Consider the following 19,971-nt stretch of genomic DNA (forward strand, 5'->3'; position numbering starts at 1 on the left):
TCCTGAGAGCGCTCTCTCTCTCTCTCTCTCTCTCTCTCTCTCTCACACACACACACACACACACACACACACACACACACACACACACACCTGGTCATGTTGGAGTCACACGACTCTCCTCTGGATCTTTTTAAAAAGATGAGACTGATGACAGTGACCATCCTGTTGATAGTTTTTGTGTTTCACTTCACCATCAAAAAATATGCGGTCTGTCCCTTTAATGTTGTGTAGATTAGCCAGCAAGTCAGCTAACATTTTGCTCCTCTCTTGTTTTCTTATATTGTTTCCTTCTCCCCTATCTCCTTCTGTTTCCTCCTCTCCTATTTCCTTCTCTTGATAGTCCCCCCCCCAAAAAAAAAGTTTTGACCCCAAATGAAGGTCTCAAAGTTTTTTTTTAGATAATTTACTTTCCTCCTTTAACTGAACTTTAACCTTTGAATTTTAGAAACATCCCAAATTGTATTTCAAAAATTATTGTGTAAACTCAGCCTGAAAGTGAATAATGGATAATATTTTCATTTAAAGCCATTTAATTTTCAGGCACCCAAATAAAAAGATAAATCAGGCTCACAGCTCAGTGAGAAAAACTTCTGAAAAGAATTTTATTCTTTGAGTTTCCAGACCTCAAAGATTCAAGTTTATCCGAAGAAGAAAAGTAAATTATCTGCAGTAAAGATCACAGGTCAGCAGAGTTTCAGTTGTAGTAAGCTGCCTGAAAATTTTAAGTTGTCTCACATTTTTATTTGAAAGTTCTTGATGAGATAAAATAAATATCAATATCTTATTATCATGTTACTAAATATTTAATGTGTCAAGATGATATGAGGTGATGCAGAAATGGCAGTCAGGAACGTTTATGCAGAAACAAAGAAGTTTTTGGTGAATCGAGTCACGGTGGTTTGCATTTTTTAAAAGGTGGATCTCCTGAAATTAAGTTTGTGAAACGCTGCAGTAAACTATCAGCTCATGTTGTGAGTCGGATTAAATCTCATCTTTCAGATGTTTTTACAGCCTCGTTATTCTCTCTTCTTCTTCTCCTGTCTGCTGCAGGACGTACAGTCCCTCAGCTGCTCATATGACTAATCATGTTCTCCATGAATCATCTCTCTCTCACACACACACACACACACACACACACACACACACACACACACACTCGTGGATGTATACGTGTCAGTGTGATGACTGACTGCCTCCGTATGAATCAAAGCCAAACATACAGTCAGAGCCATAAACATGATCAATGTGACACACACACTCTGCTCTGAGAACTCATTATTACAGCAGAGACACGTCCTCCGCAGCCATATTTATCTCACCTCCACCTTCCCCTCAGCTCCCAGCATGCACTGGGACAAGATTTACCGGTTTAATCAGACAAGAATTCAAATGTTCATCAGGAGCCGAGCACAAGGCAAGACGTAGAACCAATGAGAACCCCCCAAACACACACACACACACACACACTTTACTTTCCTGTCCCACGTTTATCGCAGCCACAGACACCTGAATGATGGAGCAAACAGAGAAGCTGTTATTCTTAAGCATTTGAGCTTTTCTCTCCTCTCTCTTTTCCTTCTCTTGTTTCCTCTTTCCTCCACTCTTCTCGTTTCCTCCTCGTTTCCTCGTCTCCTGTCTAAAGACTCATGTTAAGGGCTCCTGAGCCATAAAGAGCAGAGCGATGAGTAAAAATGTCAACATCAACCTCCTTTGAACCATCTGAACTTCGTCTCTGAGCTCCCAAACACACATTGATTTCCTGTGTCCTTTCACAATAAAAGCCTGACGTCCCTCAGCATGTCCTCTGCGGAGCAGCTCTGTGTTTCATTGCATAAAAAGTGAAACTTGTAGCAGCTTTAACGTCTCTACCTTAAAAGAAATCTGAGGAGTTTTTCTTCTTCTATCTTCCTCTCCTCAGTCAGTCGTCCTCCTCCTCGTCTTCATTGTCCTCGTCGTCCTCATCTCCTCCCGTCAGAGTGGTTTCTTCTCCTCCACTGGGCAGGCCGGCCAGGAGGATCCACAGTAAATCCAAACAGACATGTTGATTAATTTCTTCACCCAAATGTGTAGTGGAACAGAAAAGGGCCTGTCACGCTGGCTGGTAGACAAACAGAGATGTTTGCAGAGCCGTGAAGTGTCACTCTGCTGTCTCCACCTCCGCTACTCACAAACAGTCAGTTCCAACCAGCAAACCAAACGCACCTAAAACCAGGACGAGCACACGGTGTAACAGAGGTCAGGAGGTCAGTGCATCACACCTGCAAGGAGGTGTCACTCTGAGCAGAAAACATTTACTGCTTACTGTACGACCCGAGGTGCCACAGTTTCATATTTAAATTGGAAAATCAATCGATCAGTGATTCTGACAGTACTTTTTTTTTCCACCAGCATCCAAAGAAAACAACAACAGTTCAAAGACGACGCGTAGCTCACTGGCCTTTATATCACATCTATAGACAATCTTTGTAAAGAGGAATTTATAAATGCAAATGACAGTTAAAGCAATGATCTGTTGATCTTTACAAATCACGACTCAACGCTTTAAAGTGACAGTTCACCCTAAAATGAAAAACACATATTTTTCCTGTAGAGCTGTTTATCCATCTGGTTCAGTGGTCTGCAAACTTTACAGTCAAAAGAGACATTTTTGGCCAAAAAAAAGAAAAAATAAATCTGTTTGAAGCTGCTATGAGGGAGGGAGACGTCAAGACAAGACAGCGAGTCATTATTCTGACTCACCAGATGCACACTGCTGGTACAAGTCCTGCCATTGGTCGCTTGCATCATGGAATCGCAATGTCTAAGTTTTCAAAGTCTGCAGGAAAGAAGACAACCTCTGAGCTGCAACCTACACACTGAGAACAGCAAATTATCCGCTGGGATGCTAATGGTATGAGTGTAAATAAGCTAACATCTGTTAGCTTTTTTTTTGCAGTGATGTAGTCATTTTAACACCAGAGCTCACCTCCTGATGTGCAAATGTTCCACCAAAACAAGTTCCACCTCCACATTTTTTTGCAGCAGCACCGTCCCTGCATCCTGGGTTTAGCTCCGCCCAACATGTTTGTGATTGGTTTACAGAAATGCAAACAAGGCAGGGAGTTTTTAACCTATTGTAGCAGAATGTGTATGAGTGGAAGCAGACCTACCAAACCACAGACACAGGACAAAATATGAACTTTTATAAAAATCTGGTGTATAGGCTTCATATTTTTACAGTGAGACAGTGAGTCACGTCACACTGGAACAAAAATAGTTGAGACAATTCAACATTTCAAGGCAACGAACTGCAACAGAGTTTTGACTTTTGAGTCAAACCAAAACTTTCTGACTTAAAAAAAAAAAAGTTTTGCCGACCTATAATCTTTAGTTGAGATGATTTAGTTTTTCTTCTTTAGATAAAACTGAATCTTTGAGTTTTAGAAATAAAAATAAAATGTATTTCAAAAACTGGTCACATGAATTTTAATTGGTCTGGTGCCTGGATATTTTTCATTTTTAATTGAAAATATAAAAATTACAGTTCCACATCATTCACTTTCACTTCAAAGCATGAATATTTAAATACAGTTTTTAAGATTTAAGTTTATCTAAAAAAGAAAAGTAATCTCAACAAAAGATTATTAGTTTAAACTTTTTCAGAACTTTGAATCTGAGTCAAACTTAAAACTCAAAAGTCCACTGTAGTACGCTGCCTTGGAGTTTAGAGTTTTCTCAACTTTTTGGATTTTATAGTGATAGACTTACAATGATAAATGAAAATTAAAATGCAAAAAGGTTAGAAAGTAAGAAAGTAGTTCCAGTATTTTCTACTGCAGAAAGAAAGTAGTTCTACTGTCCCGTACGATTCTTGCTCATCAGTCTTGATGTTGGAAGGCGGCGCACAACGATGCAAAACAAAAATAATCAATAATTCACCTCAACGTCATTCAAACTAAAGTAACGAGTCTGATTTCAAAATGTGAGCAGGAGAAAGTTCAGATATTTGTGTTCAGAGGAAAAGTAAAAATAAAGACTCAAGTAAATTAGTTATCTGAAAAATCTACTTCAGTACAGTCACAAAGTATTTGTACTTAGTTACTTCTCATCTTTGTCCCTCAGTCGTCTTTTTGCCACTCAGCGGGTGTAACCGCAGTGACTCCGCCTACTGTGACATCACATGCAGTGTCTCTATATGGTGCTCAAATGAAAAAAGGTACAAATGTGTCACAACATACAGCATGCACAGGCCTAAACATCCTGTTCCCCAAGTGCTGAATGATGTGTAGCTGTGCAGAACTCAAAGACAACCATGTAGACACAAGGAGAACACACACAAAGCTTGATGTTTCATGGGTCTGATGGATTTAACCTGCGAGGATCATGAATGGCTGAATAAAATTTCATGGCACCGACGCGTAGACAGACTGATAACCTGAGAGCCGCCACGCTACAGATGGAATTCATAATCAATTGAACCATTTCACTCAAAAATCAGTCAGCTGATCGGTTCCTCCTTCTTCTTCTGCACTTTGTGTTTGTGTAAATGGACAGTTTTTAGTTCAGTCCCAGGCTGAGTCGTGGGAGTCTGCAGATTTCCAACGCACCCGAACACAACAGCAGCTCGTCTCACTAATTAACAGCAAGTGGAACCTCAGAGGAGGAAGTCATTAATGAAATCAGCTGCTGAGTCTGGAGCACAAACGTCTGCGAGGGCCAGACAAGGAAATAACCTGCAGCTTTTATGAAACACAGACGTCTGCTGCATGTCAGGATAAAGATTTCATGAACAATATGAACGCCCAGAATTTAAATATTCAAATAAAATAAAATAACATTACAAGCCGTGTCTTCTTGACTCCTCTTCAGTTACAGGAACAGATTTAAACATCTTAGTTTTTCTCATTTAAAAACATTTTGGAGGCTCAAATCTGTTTTATGTCTGTTTCATCAAACACAATCTTCACATTAATACAGCAGAAACCAGAGTGTTTGGCAGTTGTCCTTTAGAATAATGTCATAAACATGAATTGTTTGATATTTTTACAACAGCAAAATTGATAATTATGATATTTGCAGATTATTTTTCTGTTGATATCGACTTCAGGTTTCATGCGAGGAGAGGATTCAGCAGGAGTCACCAACGAGCTAACGGGTTAGCTCTACCAGCTAACAAGTAGGGAGCAGTGGATCACAGTTTTCACTCATGGGTTGGATCACAGCTACTTACTGTACATGCATCCATCCGCTCTACATGCGCCACACGATTGGACCGATTTTTCAACTAGTGATCAATCTGGCAATAAATTTTCCACTTATGGATTAGTTGTTTGATCAATAAAATATCAGAAAATGGTGAAAAATTGATTCTTATCAATTGAAAAATAGGTCCAAACAAATGTGGCATATGTGGAGCGCATGAACGTACATGCGCACATGTCTCGACCTGTTTCGGACCTGTCTTTTCTCTAACCATTATTTACATTCATTTGATGAATTGGTCAGTTATTTTCTTCATGAATCAATTAATAGTCACAATCACAATCTTGTCACTTGAAAAATACATCCAACAACAGGTGCAACCAAACAAACACACACTCATACAACGGCGGCAAATATTAGCTTCACACTCTGAGACCTGAGGACCAGCAGCATCAGAGACGGTCCAACTGTCTCCTCTTTCTGTCCCTCTGTTTCTACAGCTCCTGTCATTTATGAGTCTGATGGAGCTCTTCCTCCTCCTCCTCCTCCTCCTCCTCCCCTCATCGAGCAGCCAGCCGGCAGGAAGCAGGAGGCGGGCCAACAGTGCTCGCAGTAATGTGCTGCGCTCCGTCCTCATTACCACACATTAACACTTATTAACACAGTAAACCCACAGCTAATGGCTTGATAAACACACTGGGAGGAGGAGGAGGAGGAGACGGGGGAACAATGGCGGCGTGAGCAGCGTTTCCTGTCTGCGAGGAAACGCCGCACAGCTGGGAGAGATGGGGTAATTAAAAAACAATTATAATTAATCCCAATTTCCCAGAGAAGGTAAAGAGAGAGCAGGTCAAATATGCAGAGTTAATGATTTCATCAAAGTAGCAAAATATGCTGATTTATGTCTGCAGCACACACACACACACACACACACACACACACACACACACACACACACACACAGAGTTTCATCCAGGTTTTCTTTAACTTTCCCAAAAATCTCAGCCGACGTCACAACTTCTGTCTGAATTGATGAAAAACGTGTCAGATACACATCTGATTCTACAGACTTAAAAAAAACAGATTCCTGCAAAAAAAAGTTCACGCCTTAATCATTTTAACACGTTTTTCAATCAAAATAAGAATAATATTGTAAAAATGATCATTACCTTTAATATCATGAATCATATCACAGCAGCAAGAACAGTGAAAACAATGAAAACCTGAATACTGTGTCCATGTAAACTGAGCTTCTCTCTGGATGTCTGATTTCTGCAGGACATTGTGACTTGCTCTGATTATTGATCACAACACTATCATTGACTGATCGATCGGTTGATCGCTGTCAGCCGGTCTGAATCAGCCGCTCTTCTCTCTGTAGTTACATTCTGTGCTGTTTGCTGTGTTGTTTTTCTGTTCAGTGTCACATAAACTCAGCTGAACTGAACCAAACGTCTCCAGACCCCCACTGAGCCTCGCAGCCTCGGAGAAATCTGGATCTCCCACCCCCCGTCCCCCTCCTCTCGGTCCCGGAGGATCCGGATTATCCCAAACTTCAGGATTATGTGCGAGCGCCGGCCGGCTGCGCCCTCGTCATCCTCGACAACACGCAGCAGCATCAGACAGCAGGAGGCCAAACACACGACCAACAGCCTGCAGGTGATCTTTACTGTGATTCTGTGTGTGACAGTGAAGGGCGGAGGTACGAGGTTTCAGCTCTGTACAGCACTCACACACACACTGAGCTGACAACATGAAGAATAAAAGAGATTTAAAAGCCTCAACAGACAGGAAACATTCATGTCGCCTTTTAGTCTGTTGGTTTATTTCCTCTTTTCCAGGCAGATGTTGGTTTTATAGCCTGACAGATGTTGGATCCACATGTTGTTTTAGTTGGTTTTGAAAATATTGGTCAGACCAAATGAGACATTTGATGACTTCAGGGTTTAATAAACTCTGACAGGTATTTTGAATATTTTATGGACTAAATAAAAAAATCAAATCAGTTTAATTATATGCTATATTTAGAATCTTTTCTCCTCTTTACCTTTCTGTCAGAGTTTTCTGACAGGAAACCACTGTTATATGAGACAAATATAACTCTAACCAAACTCCATTGAGAAAATCTGTAATTTTAGCTCACAGAACACAAACACACTAACAGATGGAGGCAGCAGCAGACCAACAACTCCTGTGTTCTGTACAATTACTGATTTTGTCAGTGGAGTTTGGTTGGTTTGTAGAGATTGATATGTGTTTTATATGACAGTGGTTTCCTGTCAGAAAAGTCTGTCTGACAACAAAGTAAAGTTGTGAAAATATTCTAAATATAGTGAACACTTAAACTGAAGTTGTCTAAAATAAGTGTTGCTGCTGATCCTGTCCACAGCAGGATATTGATTAGCTTCCCACACCAGTACAAGATCAGTTCCTTTTAATTCCAGTTAAAAGAAAATATTTTACAGATTTATTGTCATCTGTGAGCCCAGAGCATGCTGGGAAAATACACATGCCAGCAAACTACCCATCAGCCCCAGCACTGACTGTCATACACAACTCTCTCTGACTGTGTGTGTGTGTGTGTGTGTGTGTGTGTGTGTGTGTGTGTGACAGAGATCTAGACACATCTGCTACCTGTCACCTTCAGTCACACCCCCCTGCTGTGTGTCACAGCTGCAACAGGAGCTGTCAATCAACACACACAGAGAAATACACACATTCACATGCCACAAAAGATACTGTCAAGTGTGTGTGTGTGTGTGTGTGTGTGTGTGTGTGTGTGTGTGTGTGTGTGTGTGTGTGTGTGTGTGTGAGAGAGAGAGAGAGAGAGAGAGACAGATGGCCTCAGGATGTTGCTGGGGCAGATTATCCACAAACACACACAGTGATGTTAGCTGCATGCTAACATGTTAGCATTAAAGAACTAAACTGGTCAAATGAAATGTGCACTAAGTGACAGACACACACACACACACACACACACATGCTGGCTGCAGCGGCACACACAACATTGCATCCAGTGCGCTCTGTCAGCTCAGCTGATCTCTGCTCAAAACAGGTTCAGTCATAAAACTAGGGATGCACCAATCGACCGGCCAGAGACAGGAACTGAACGGTTTTCTATGTGACCGGCTCTGACCGGTGACCGACCGATCACCGCCATGTATCTGATTCTGTGCGGGTCTTATTCACACACGTGCACAGCAGACACACTGACCGTAACGTCAAACCCACCACAGCGCTGAACGCAGCCACACACACTCAGACACAAGCTGATGGATGAAGAATAAACAACCTGTGTTGATGTGTGTCCTCAAACATTTTCTCTTCCAGACTCGTATAACTACTGCGTCTGTTTTTCTCACGGCAAAGTTTCACTGCAGCAAACTGTTGCACCGCGGCCGTCTCCAGTTTGTTTACATCTGCTTCCACACGAGATCATGTGAAATTGAATCTCACAAAATCTCACAAGATCACATCCTCTCTAGTACATAATATTAATATAATCATATAATAAGGCCTGGCTGTAATGCTGAATGCTGTCAATTATAGTTATAATAAAATGACTGAAAATTGGAATCGGCCAAAATCGGAATCGGCAGGTCAGACCCTTAAAAAAATCAGAATCAGTCAAGAAAATTAGAATCAGTGCATCTCTACTTAAAACTGTGCTTCTTTTTCTACACAGTGCAGCTGAACATCAGGCTAAAATTACAGTATAGACATACAGATGTGAACTAATTATAGACCCGTTTACAGACGACATCATCAAAAAGCTGCGTGTGAATTTTAGAAACAGAAGTATGGTCTCCCTCAGTCATCCTGTCAAGTTATCAAGCTGCAAATATATTAAACCAGAAACAAGATCACCAAAATGTCTGGGTGTTGTGTTTCAGAGTGATCAGAACTGACTGGACTGAGGACAGCATCAAAACTGCTGGTGTTTGCAGCGCTCACTGACAAGCTGTTGTGGTCCACCATAGTTCTGCCAAACTGCGTGTGCAGCTTGTTCCTTGTTTGCTAACTGTAAAAGGGTCTGCTCTGTTAAAAAGAACTGTTAAAATAAGAAGGAAGAAGAGGGAGAGAATGAGAGAGAAAAAGGATCGAACTTCACGTCTGAACAGAAATCACTTTTGTGTTACTTTCCAGGTGTGATGACCTGCTGTCCTCACAGTGATCTGTGGCAGGTCAGTAAATGTCCCCCTCAGTCAGGAGAGGTTTTATTTGAGGTGACAACAGAAAACAACAATGGCTGAATTTTATTGTTCTTTTAGTCTTTTACTGTGGTATCAAACTAGGTATGACTGATCATTTTAACCCAAACCTTCATCTTTTTCAAACTCTGAAGGGGCCTGCAGCGCTACAACTGCTACATCCTGTCTGCCTGATATACAAATGGCTAAGCTAACTTTAGCATTGGATTTATCTCAGTTCATGAACTACACGATTCACAGATCTCACAGCCTGATGTTCATATGTCACCATGTGTTACGTTTATTAAAGAGATCGTCTGGAAGGGAACCCTTGATTTATGAACTCTTGTGAGATTTGTGCGTGCTGTTTCTTCATTGTGACACTGCACACGCGTTCAAATCACAGGTCTGGGGTTCCCTTCAAGACTCGACCATCAGTTTCTTCCTTCTCTGCTGGTGTCATTTCCAAACATCTGTGGTCTCTTCTTCCTGCATTGTCACATACAGCTGTTATCTCGTTGGCTGCAATTTGAAAGATCAGAGGCAAACAAGGTCAAAATTCAAATAATTTTGACTTTGAGACTACTGACTAGCAGTCAGCATCAGGTTTGAGCAGTGCGCCACCACTGCTCTTTACTGCTGATTGTGTGTCTGAGGGCCTTAAACTAGGTGTTTTCTGTCCTTAAACAGTGTCCAGGTCTGAACCACAGCAACAGACACATTATATAGAAAGTTTAGATTGATAACAGCTGGAGGAAGGCAACTTTGTTAAAAAATTAAAAATAAAATAAAATAACCTGAACAATCAGAAGCTTTAAAAAGTTTCAGAATCCCCTGGTATCGTGGCTGCAGTGAGCGGGGTGGCCTGCGGGGGGCGCTGCCGGCTGCTCTCTCTGATACGTGGTGTGTTTCAGTGAGTGAGCAGCACGCCGACTGTTTGTGTTTGACCTTTTCCATCCAAATGAGCTTTGAGTGCATTGTGCTGAGGAGAGTTTATGAGGCAGAAAATGAGCCCATATGGCTGCGAAATCAGATCAGTATCAGCAGCAACAAATCAAACAACACATGTGACGGCCAGAGACGACAACAACAACAACAACAACAACAACAACAACAACATCATCCACCACGACACACTGTGTCAACGAGGGACTGACTGCAGGCTGCAGCTGCACCGCAATGACGAGGATGAAGCCATCAGAGGAAGATCACATGTTCTCATGTGACTCTAAATGATGTGAAACCGTCCACAAACATGAAATGTGCAGAATTATTTGATATTATTTCAGTTAATAATAGAATCATTTCAGCTGTGTCCTTTTCTTAAACATCTCATGGTCATTGTATCATTAGTGCACTAAATAAATTACAGATTTCTCCTTTAAAGCTGGTATTTCTGCACAGGAGCAGTTTAAGATCAGGCTGGACTGATATCATTTGTATTATACTATTTGTAGAATTAAATTCTAATAGTGGCTGCGTCTTATTTTACCTTCTTTTTCAGCAGGAAGTCGCACTGAGATTAAAAAAAAATTCAAAGTCTTGGTCTAAAACTGATAACTTATTAAAGAAAACAGGAAATCATATGTGAGAAGCTGGAAACAGAAAAATTCATCAATTATCAAAATGGTGGCTTTTTTTTAAACACTCATCTGTGATCTATAATCTATAATCTATAATTGGTTTGGGCGGCATCTATTTCTTCATAGCTTCCTGACGTGTCAGCAGGGTTTATGGTATATGAAGGTATTTGTATTTTAAAAGACAGAAGTGGTTTTATCAGATGTGATGCTGTGTGTCTTACAGTCGTCAGCTCATAGATTCATGAATAAACAGCTGGTTTCCACAGATTCCAGATGTTCTGATGACCCAGTTCCCCCAAATCAGTTCAGTTCATTAAAGAGGAACGACGTGGAGTAGCTGAAACAGATCGTCATCATGTCAAATGATCTAAACATGTTCAATAACTCCAGAGCTTTCTGAAGTCCAAAAGTCAACATTTATTGATGACAGATAGATGTGATCATGTCCAGTATTATGATGATAATTAAACTGTATCTGATCAATAAATATTGGCTGTGATAATATCTGGTTTGATACATGTCAGGTATCCTTCCATCCTTCCATCCTTCCTTCTTTTTTTCCTTCCTTCTTCCTCTCTAGTCCCCGCCCACAGACAGACGAATTATGGGTAAAGTGTGACGTCATCAGCAGCTCTGGATTGTGACTGTCAGTAACTGTGTGTGTGTGTGTGTGTGTGTGTGTGTGTGTGTGTGTGTGTGTGTGTGTGTGTGTGATGTAATACGCCTCCTCTGCTCTAATCTGCAGCAACATATAAGATTACAGATAATCTGATTGAGTTGACGTCATGACACACACACACACACATACAATCAATATCATCAATACTACAGCTGCCAATATTATCAATATATTATCAACATCATCTAACAACTGAGAAGTTTATTTAAAATGTTATCAGTGAAATTAAAAGTCATTTTTAAAGGAGCAGATTGTAAGATTCAGTGACACTGAAAAAAAATTAAGACAACTCAAATGTTTAAATTTTGAACTAAACTAAGAAAAGTTTTGGTGAGTAATAATCTTTAATTGAGATACATTACTTTTCTTCTTCACATAACCTTAAATCTTTGAGGGGTTTTTTAGGAGAAACTAAAAACCTTAATTTTAACTTTTTGTTTGCTTCTTTTACTCAAACATGTTTGTTTCTCTAAAGAAGAAAAATAAATTATCTCAACTCAAGATTATTAGTTGGTAAAAACTTTTCTAAAACTTCAAAGTTTGCGCTGAAGTAAGTTGCCTTCAGATTTTGAGTTGTCTCAACTTTTTGGTTTTTACAGTGATCTAATGGTGAGCTTGCTGCAAACACCTCGTCTCACTCTCTCCTTCCAAGTCTGCAGGAGAACCTGCAGTGACCACCAAGCTCAAAACATGGAGGTTTGGAACTACAGCACTGACACCCAAACTGTGGGCCGCGGCCCACCAGTGGGTCGGTCGGCCATTAGGTTGGTTGGTTAGTTGTTTGTTTGTTGTTGTTTGATTGTTTGTTTGTTTGGTCGGTTGATGACAGTCAGGGAGGAAAAGAAAAAAAGTTTGTGTTGTAAGCTTTAGACAACAAAATCGAGGTTCCATCAGGTTCCACTTGGTACTACAACTATGACTACATGACTTCATGTATGTGTCCTGCATCTGGACAGAACAAACTGATGTTCCAGATGTTTCCTCAGAGGGAGGAAGAGGGACAACTGCACCCAGTGAACTGAAACACAGTGGAGACAGATAAGAGAGTTCCACAGCTGCACCACAGGAAATACAAACACACTCTGAGGAACGTGTTCTCAAATCACTCCGACACAGATATTAAAGGAATATTTCACTGGAACCATAAAGAAACACAGTGAACTCGGTGATTATATGATAATAAAAGAGATCATAAAGGTGCTGGAAGGAACCCAGAACCCCTCAGAGAGCCTGTGAGGAACATCATGGACGCAGATCATCTCTTTCAGATGGTTTTCATATCAAAAGATTAATAATTACAAACATAAATCATGAAGCAGGTTGGACCAGATCAGTTTCAGACCAACACACACTGAAATAACCTGATCAATAATCAATATTTGATAGTATTTATGTCACATAATCATCCTGCTGTCAGAGAGGAGGAAGCCTTAGTGTGAAAATATCAGGATGTTTGACTTTGTTCTCACAGAGATACAGGAGTATTATGGGATGTTCTCCTGTTCTCCTGAGCGTCAGTCACACTGTAGAGATCAATAAATCACAGAAAGAAAAAATCAATAATGTCAAGTATCAGGATTCTTTTACGACTCCTGAATCAATTTTTCTTTAGAGAATGAACCACACTCTCAGAAATAAGGGTTCTAAAATGGTTCTCCCTGAACCATTCTTCTGAAGATCCTTTTCTTAAAGAAAAGGTTTGTCAAGGGTTCTGTGTGAGACTGAGGGTTCCATTAAGAACCTGTTTCATCCAAAGAACCCTTTTTGGAGAGATATAAACGGTTCTCAGTAGAACCCCCTGGATGTGTTCTAAATAAAACCCTTCGAATACAAAAAGGTTCTCTCTAGAACTCCCTGATGATGCTCTAAATAGAACAGTGGGAATATAAAAAAGTTCTTGCTACAATCCCCTGAATGGGTTCTAGATAAAACCCTCTGGATATAAAATGTTTCTCAGTAGAACACCTCTGGTGGGTTCATTTTAGCACCTGTAGAAGGTTTTCTGGTTCTCTGGCTCTATGATTCTGTGGTTCTGTGGTCCTGTGGTTCTCTGGTTCTTTGGTTTTGTGGTTTTGTGGTTTTGTGGTCCTGTGGTTCTGTGGTTCTTTGGTTCTGTGGTCCTGTGGTTCTCTGGTTCTTTGGTTTTGTGGTTCTGTGGTTCTCTGGTTTTGTGGTTTTGTGGTTCTGTGGTCCTGTGGTTCTTTGGTTTTGTGGTTCTGTGGTTCTCTGGTTTTGTGGTTTTGTGGTTCTGTGGTCCTGTGGTTCTCTGGTTCTTTGGTTTTGTGGTTCTGTGGTTCTCTGGTTTTGTGGCTCTGTGGTTCTGTGGTTCTCTGGTTTTGTGGTTCTGTGGTTCTCTGGTTTTGTGGTTCTGTGGTTCTGTGGTTTGGATCTCACACGTGTCCATGTTGTGATTTTATTGTGATTCAGTTCCAGCTCCAGTTCTTCATGTTAATTCATTTTGTGAAGGTGTTAAACTGACAGACTGCACCTTTAAGACTAAATCACACAAGAACATCTACAGGAACACGACAGGACGAGGTCAAACTGAAGATTATCGAGAAATCAATATTATAAACTCACTGAAAACTGTTAGACACAGTGATAGAACAGCAGAACAATAATGATAATAATAATAAAATAAAAAGTACGAGGTGAGTCAAAATAAATACAATAAAACATCATGTCACTATCATCTCCCACAGTCCCACAGAGACCCTGAACACACCTGCAGGACTGACACACACACCACACCACACACACACACACACACACACACACACACACACACACATATTTACTAAAGAAAATAATAAATCTTAATATTTGATATATTTCTCACTAGGGGTGGGAATCTTTGGGCACCTGCCGATTCGATTACGATTACGATTCAGGGGCTACGATTCGATTATAAAACGATTATTGATGCATCTTTATGTATATTGATGCACTTTTTCACAAACACATTTCTTTTTGTCTCACTGAATAAGCATTCGTCACTTGCAATTTTTAAAAACAGCGCATTTGTAATAAGAATTCATTTCGATTATATTTTATTAAACTATTGGAAATATGTGCAAACTGGAAAGTACCAACAGTAGCCACTAGTAGCCGCAGCAACAGCAGCCTGCCGTCTCCCCGACTCCTCCGTCGGGTGGAATCGAGTTACGGCTTCTCATGTTTGTTGTGTTGCCAAAGTATTTTATTTTAGCTCGACACAACTTACATATAACGTGGCTCTTGTCCAGTTCGCTTCCGCTGTCGACGTTGTAGAAGCCGAAGTGTTTCCACACGGCTGCTTTTAAATTAGAAGGAGCTGTTCGGACCTCATGGCGAGGTGGCTGCCGGTCGGCCATGTTTGTTTTCCGCTGTGCGCGTGTCGCTCCAGGTGCGCGCCCCAAAGTGTCCCGGCGATGACGCGTACCGCGCTTCTTTGTTCCACATTATTTAGAAGGTTCTGTATCACTTTAATTAACAGATTTAAATAATCGAAATTTGGACGTTTGTGAATCGATTCAGATTCGTCCACGTCCGAATCGCGATGCATCTAAGAATCGGAAATTTCCCCCACCCCTATTTCTCACTCTGCTCTGTTTCATTGCTGTATACACTGTTAGGTGTGGCTGGACAATATATTGATCTTATATTGATACAGTGATATGAAAGTAGATATCATTAAATCGTTAAATCTGGTCTTTGGTTTTTTTTAAAGTTTGTATTACAGTGAAGTCATTTTCTAAACTCTCCAGCTGTTCTGTTATTTGTCTTTCTACACTTTGTCATTATTTCTACATCACTGATGATCATCAAATATTTCACTGTGATAAACTATGTGGTTAAAATGTAATAATTGATCAATCAATCAATCAATTAATTAATCAATAGTCTGGATTGTTTCATCTGGCTGAGTCATTTATTGAATAATGAAAGGAGAAAAAAAGGAAATGAGGGGAAAAATGATTAAAAAAACATTGTTCTATGTATGTTATTAATTATCAGAGATTAATTGATTGTTAGCATTTTTAACTATTGATTAAAGAAAATGAACAAAACTTTTTAATTCTAGAGTTAATATTTTGTGAAAGAACCAACAGTCACTTCTATTATATTGTTGAAATATCTCATTATATCATCATATTTGGTCAAAAATATTATATATTTGATTTTATCTGTATCTCTTGGCAACAATACAACAAACTTCTTTTATCACCTTCAGCACCTCGACTCGTCATCAGTCCTTACAGGAAACTGAAATCCAACCAATCCCTGTGAATCCTGTCCAATCACAGCAGTCCCCCGCACAAACATTTATTATTTTTTTATTTGGTCTCAGGTTCTAGAAATGACACATTTGTTGTTGTTCCTGATGTTTATCGACACTCTGTGTACTTTTATTTTATAATTCTGTGCTGTTTTTCAGTTTGAGCTCCAAAAACATTTGACTTCTTCGTCCCTCCAGGACTTTGAGCTTTTTTTGGATTGTTGTGACCTAAAATGTTGGATTTCATGGCAGCTTTTCAATAACAATAATAATAATAATAATAATAATAATAATAATAATACATGTTACAATGTTTTTAGGCATTTTTTGCAATGAAACTGCAGGACAGAGAGAAAATTACAAAGGAAGGTTTTCTTTCTTATTTGTTTTAGAAATCAGTGTTATTATCATTACCATTATTATGATTATTAAAAAAGGGAGATAATACCTTCTTATATTGTATGTTTTTATCATGTTCTACTTGTTTTTGTATCTATAATACTTTATCTTAAACTCTGTTTTATGTTTTGTCTTGTACGATGTATCTTGAAGCACATGAAGTTTATGTTTGTTATAAAGTTGACTTAAAGTCAAATCTTTTTGGAACTCAAACTCACAAACAGCACAAAATAAATGTCTTTTCAGAACCCGTGACAAAATAAAAAAAATAAATTAGTGAAAAAAAAAAAATAGTGAATAATAAAACACTGATACGTTCATCTGTGTCATTTGCACAGTGGACTGCTGTGATTGGTGGAACTCATGGGAAGCAACAATTATTGGTCAACTTTGTGGAAAAGTTGCAGTGATTGGACAAAATTGCAAGGACACAGAATTCACAGTGATTGGTTGAATTAGTGTGAACTTCCTGCAGGGTCTGACTTGTTCAGGTGACCTTCATTTACACATAAAGCAGATTTGTATTATTTAGTTAGAACACTGAGAACACGGTGCTGTTTGGTTCTCTTGGAACAAGCTGCCTTTGATTTTTAATTCATTGTACAACAAAATGTTGCAACTTTGTTTTCCAGTTTTCTCTTGCTCCTGCAATTTCATCGCAAAAAAAAACAAACACCTAAAAACATTACAACATTCATCGCAAGTTTTTAGAAAAGCTGCTGTGAAATCAGACATTTTAGGCCGCAACAATCCCAACAAAGACCCACAAAATCCTGGAGGGACAGACTGTCAGTTATGACTTATATGATCAATAATTATCAATACTGACTGAGATCAAACTTCACTATTATTACAGGTTTTTCAGCTGCTGAGTAGTTTAATCTACAGCAGTGCATCATAGTTTATAAAATCACAAACTATTTCAGAATTTCTGCGTGTTGTTTTAAAGGAAATGTGTGTATGGAGGTATTTATTGTTTATCAGTTCAACTAATACATATCAATTATCAGCCTGATATTGGTCAATAATATCAGAACATACAGAGCATTTCATGTATATTTGGTGAAATACTAATCCTGTCACAATCTTGTCAATTGAGAAATAGTTCCAATCATGTTCCACCTGTTTGGAACTATTTTTCAACTAGTGATCAATCTGGCAATAATTTATCCAATAATCAATTAGTTGTTTGTGAGAAAATATTGATCAAAGTCCAAGACGACGTCCTCAAATGTCTTGTCCTGGAAGCGGCTGAAGTGACAAAATCAGTAAAAATCAACAATATTTTTTACTTTATTGTGACAATATTACAAAGGTAACTTTCACAAAATATTAACACAATGAGATTTTCTGATCAATAATCATTAGAAATGTGGATATGAGGACTCAGAAGGTAAAGACAAATAATAAAACAGTCTGTTAAGTTCAGAAAATAAAAACAGCCTTTAAAACCAGGAGAGGACAACACTGATGATAAATCAGGATATAACCAGATCTGCTCTCATATCACGATACAATACGATATTGATTTATTGCGCAGCTCTAAGCCTCGGTGTGTATCACAGGTGTGTGTTCATGTAGCAGCCTACCTGTTGTGCCTTCAGGACACACACACACACACACACACACACACACACACACACATCCTACACACGCGTTAAATCCCTCACAAGGTCAAGTTGCAGTGGGTGTATTCCGGGTGAATTCCGTGTTTAACGTGTGTAAATGTGTGTGAAATGACGACGTATGAAGTGAGCGTTGATGACGTCCTTACCGTACACGCCCTGGCCGTGCACGCCCTGCAGGAAGCCGGTGAACAGCCACAGGAGACCGAGCACTAACCCCATCTTCACATCGTCCTGTGGCCGCCTCGCTGCGTCTCTCCCCCCGGGGAGGAGGTGGTCAGTTCGGTTCCCCGCAGCTGCCGCTGCCGCTGCTGCCGCTGCTGCTGCCGCTCCTCCTCCTCCCTCCTCCTCCTCCTCCTTCTCCTCCTCCTCCTCCTCCGCTCCGCACCGAATCCGGCCCGGTGACCGGTTCTCATCCACGGACCCAAACCCAAACCACCCCCCAGACCCGGGTCAGACCTGCCGGGAGGGTCCGGTGCTGCTCATAACCGGAGCTGCCCTTGAGCTGGAGACCGAGAGGAGGAGGACGGAGATCGGACACCGAGAGGAGGAGCGGGTGCTCGGCTCGGCTCAGCCGCGTCTCCTTGATGGTGACATTGTAGAGAAGAAAGATCCAAAATGAGCAGAAACACCGACGGAGCGGGAGGCTGCTCACAGGTCCCCGCTGCTCCTCCGCAGACTCCACCGGGCTCCGTCAGTCGGTACCGGAGTTACATCCATCACCCCGCGGTCCTCTGCCCGCTGTCAGCGGCTCGGCGCGGCCCGTCAGGCCGGGGAGGAGAGGCGGAGAGTCGGGCTCCGTGACGCCGCGGTGCCGCTCTGAGGTCCGGCGAAGAAGAGAGACGAGCGGTCAGTGCGGTCGACTCGTCGGTGGGTTTTGCCGGTGAGAGACGTCACCGAGCGAAACGAGCGGTAAAGTCCGACAGAGTGGACACGGACACGGCTTCCGGACAGGCGTTTTCAAAATAAAACTGTGAAAAAAATGTGTCGCAAATGCTGGTCAGTGGGCAGCAGAACTTAAAAAAAGCTTTACAATTTTTTTGCAGGAAAAAAAACATTATATTATAATATAATATAATATAATATAAAACAGACAAATTCTATATTATATCATAAATGAAAAATTCAATAACAAAGTGATCAAAATGCGCTTTACATCACATCCCCACTCATATTATTACTGTTAGATTTATTTATTTATGCTGCTTCATTTATTTATGTTATGTAAACATGTATATATTTATTACAAATATAGTTTGTGTAATTTAACCCATAATATTTTGGGGGGGATTCGGTGCCAATAATATTTTTGTTTTATTGGGTTTTTGGTTAGCACTGCCGCCTCACAGCAAGAAGGTCCTGAGTTCGATCCCCCGGCTTGGGTCTGCGTGGGTTCTCTCCAGGTTCTCCGGCTTCCTCCCACAGTCCAAAGACATGCATGTTCGGTTAATTTGTGACTCTAAATTGCCTGTAGGTGTGAATGTAAATATGAGTGGTTGTCTGTCTATGTGTCAGCCCTGCGATGAACTGGCGTCTTGTCCAGGGTGAACCCCGCCTCTCGCCCATTGTCAGCTGGAATAGACTCCAGCAGCCCCACGACCCTTACGGAATAAGCGGTTACAGAAAATGAATGAATGAATGAAAATTATTGCTCTAAATTTGACTGTGACTTCATCTGCCTACAAAAACTAAACTGCCCCTTTAAAGTGACCCACACTCCCATGATGCATCACTTGCTCTGTTGTCTCTCTCAGGATGAAACGTTTGTAAATGTCATTGCATCATCTTCCTGTTACATCGTTGATCATCATTACCAATAAGGAGTGATAATCAATATATTTACAATTATATTTAGGTATTTTTTGTTGTCATTAAGACAATATAACAATTCAACATCTTAATAAATATGTTTGTTTTTTTTCTTCATGTAAAAAAGGTTATGGTGTGTGTTTACTTAAGTTTGAACCAACCAGTTTCCACCAATAATACCATGACATCCACCTGTCAATCAGTCTTAAGCTTTTAGTGGTGCAAAGCTGAGGCTAAGATAGCT

At 40.3% G+C, this 19,971-nt stretch overlaps 1 protein-coding gene across 1 annotated transcript in view; it reads right to left on the minus strand.

Annotated features, from left to right (window-relative positions):
- The window catches only part of LOC146311313 (MAM domain-containing glycosylphosphatidylinositol anchor protein 2-like), an 88,688-nt gene extending 69,836 nt beyond the window's left edge, over window positions 1-18,852 (minus strand). The window contains exon 1 of the mRNA XM_084742873.1: window positions 18,068-18,852. Coding sequence (XP_084598999.1) covers window positions 18,068-18,140 — 73 coding nt within the window. The 5' untranslated portion in view covers window positions 18,141-18,852. The remainder of the gene's footprint in view (window positions 1-18,067) is intronic.
- Window positions 18,853-19,971: the final 1,119 nt, after the last annotated feature.

The sequence above is a fragment of the Lutjanus erythropterus genome, chromosome 18, assembly GCF_056507025.1.
Source record: "Lutjanus erythropterus isolate fLutEry1 chromosome 18, fLutEry1.hap2, whole genome shotgun sequence".
Lineage (NCBI taxonomy): Eukaryota > Metazoa > Chordata > Actinopteri > Lutjaniformes > Lutjanidae > Lutjanus > Lutjanus erythropterus.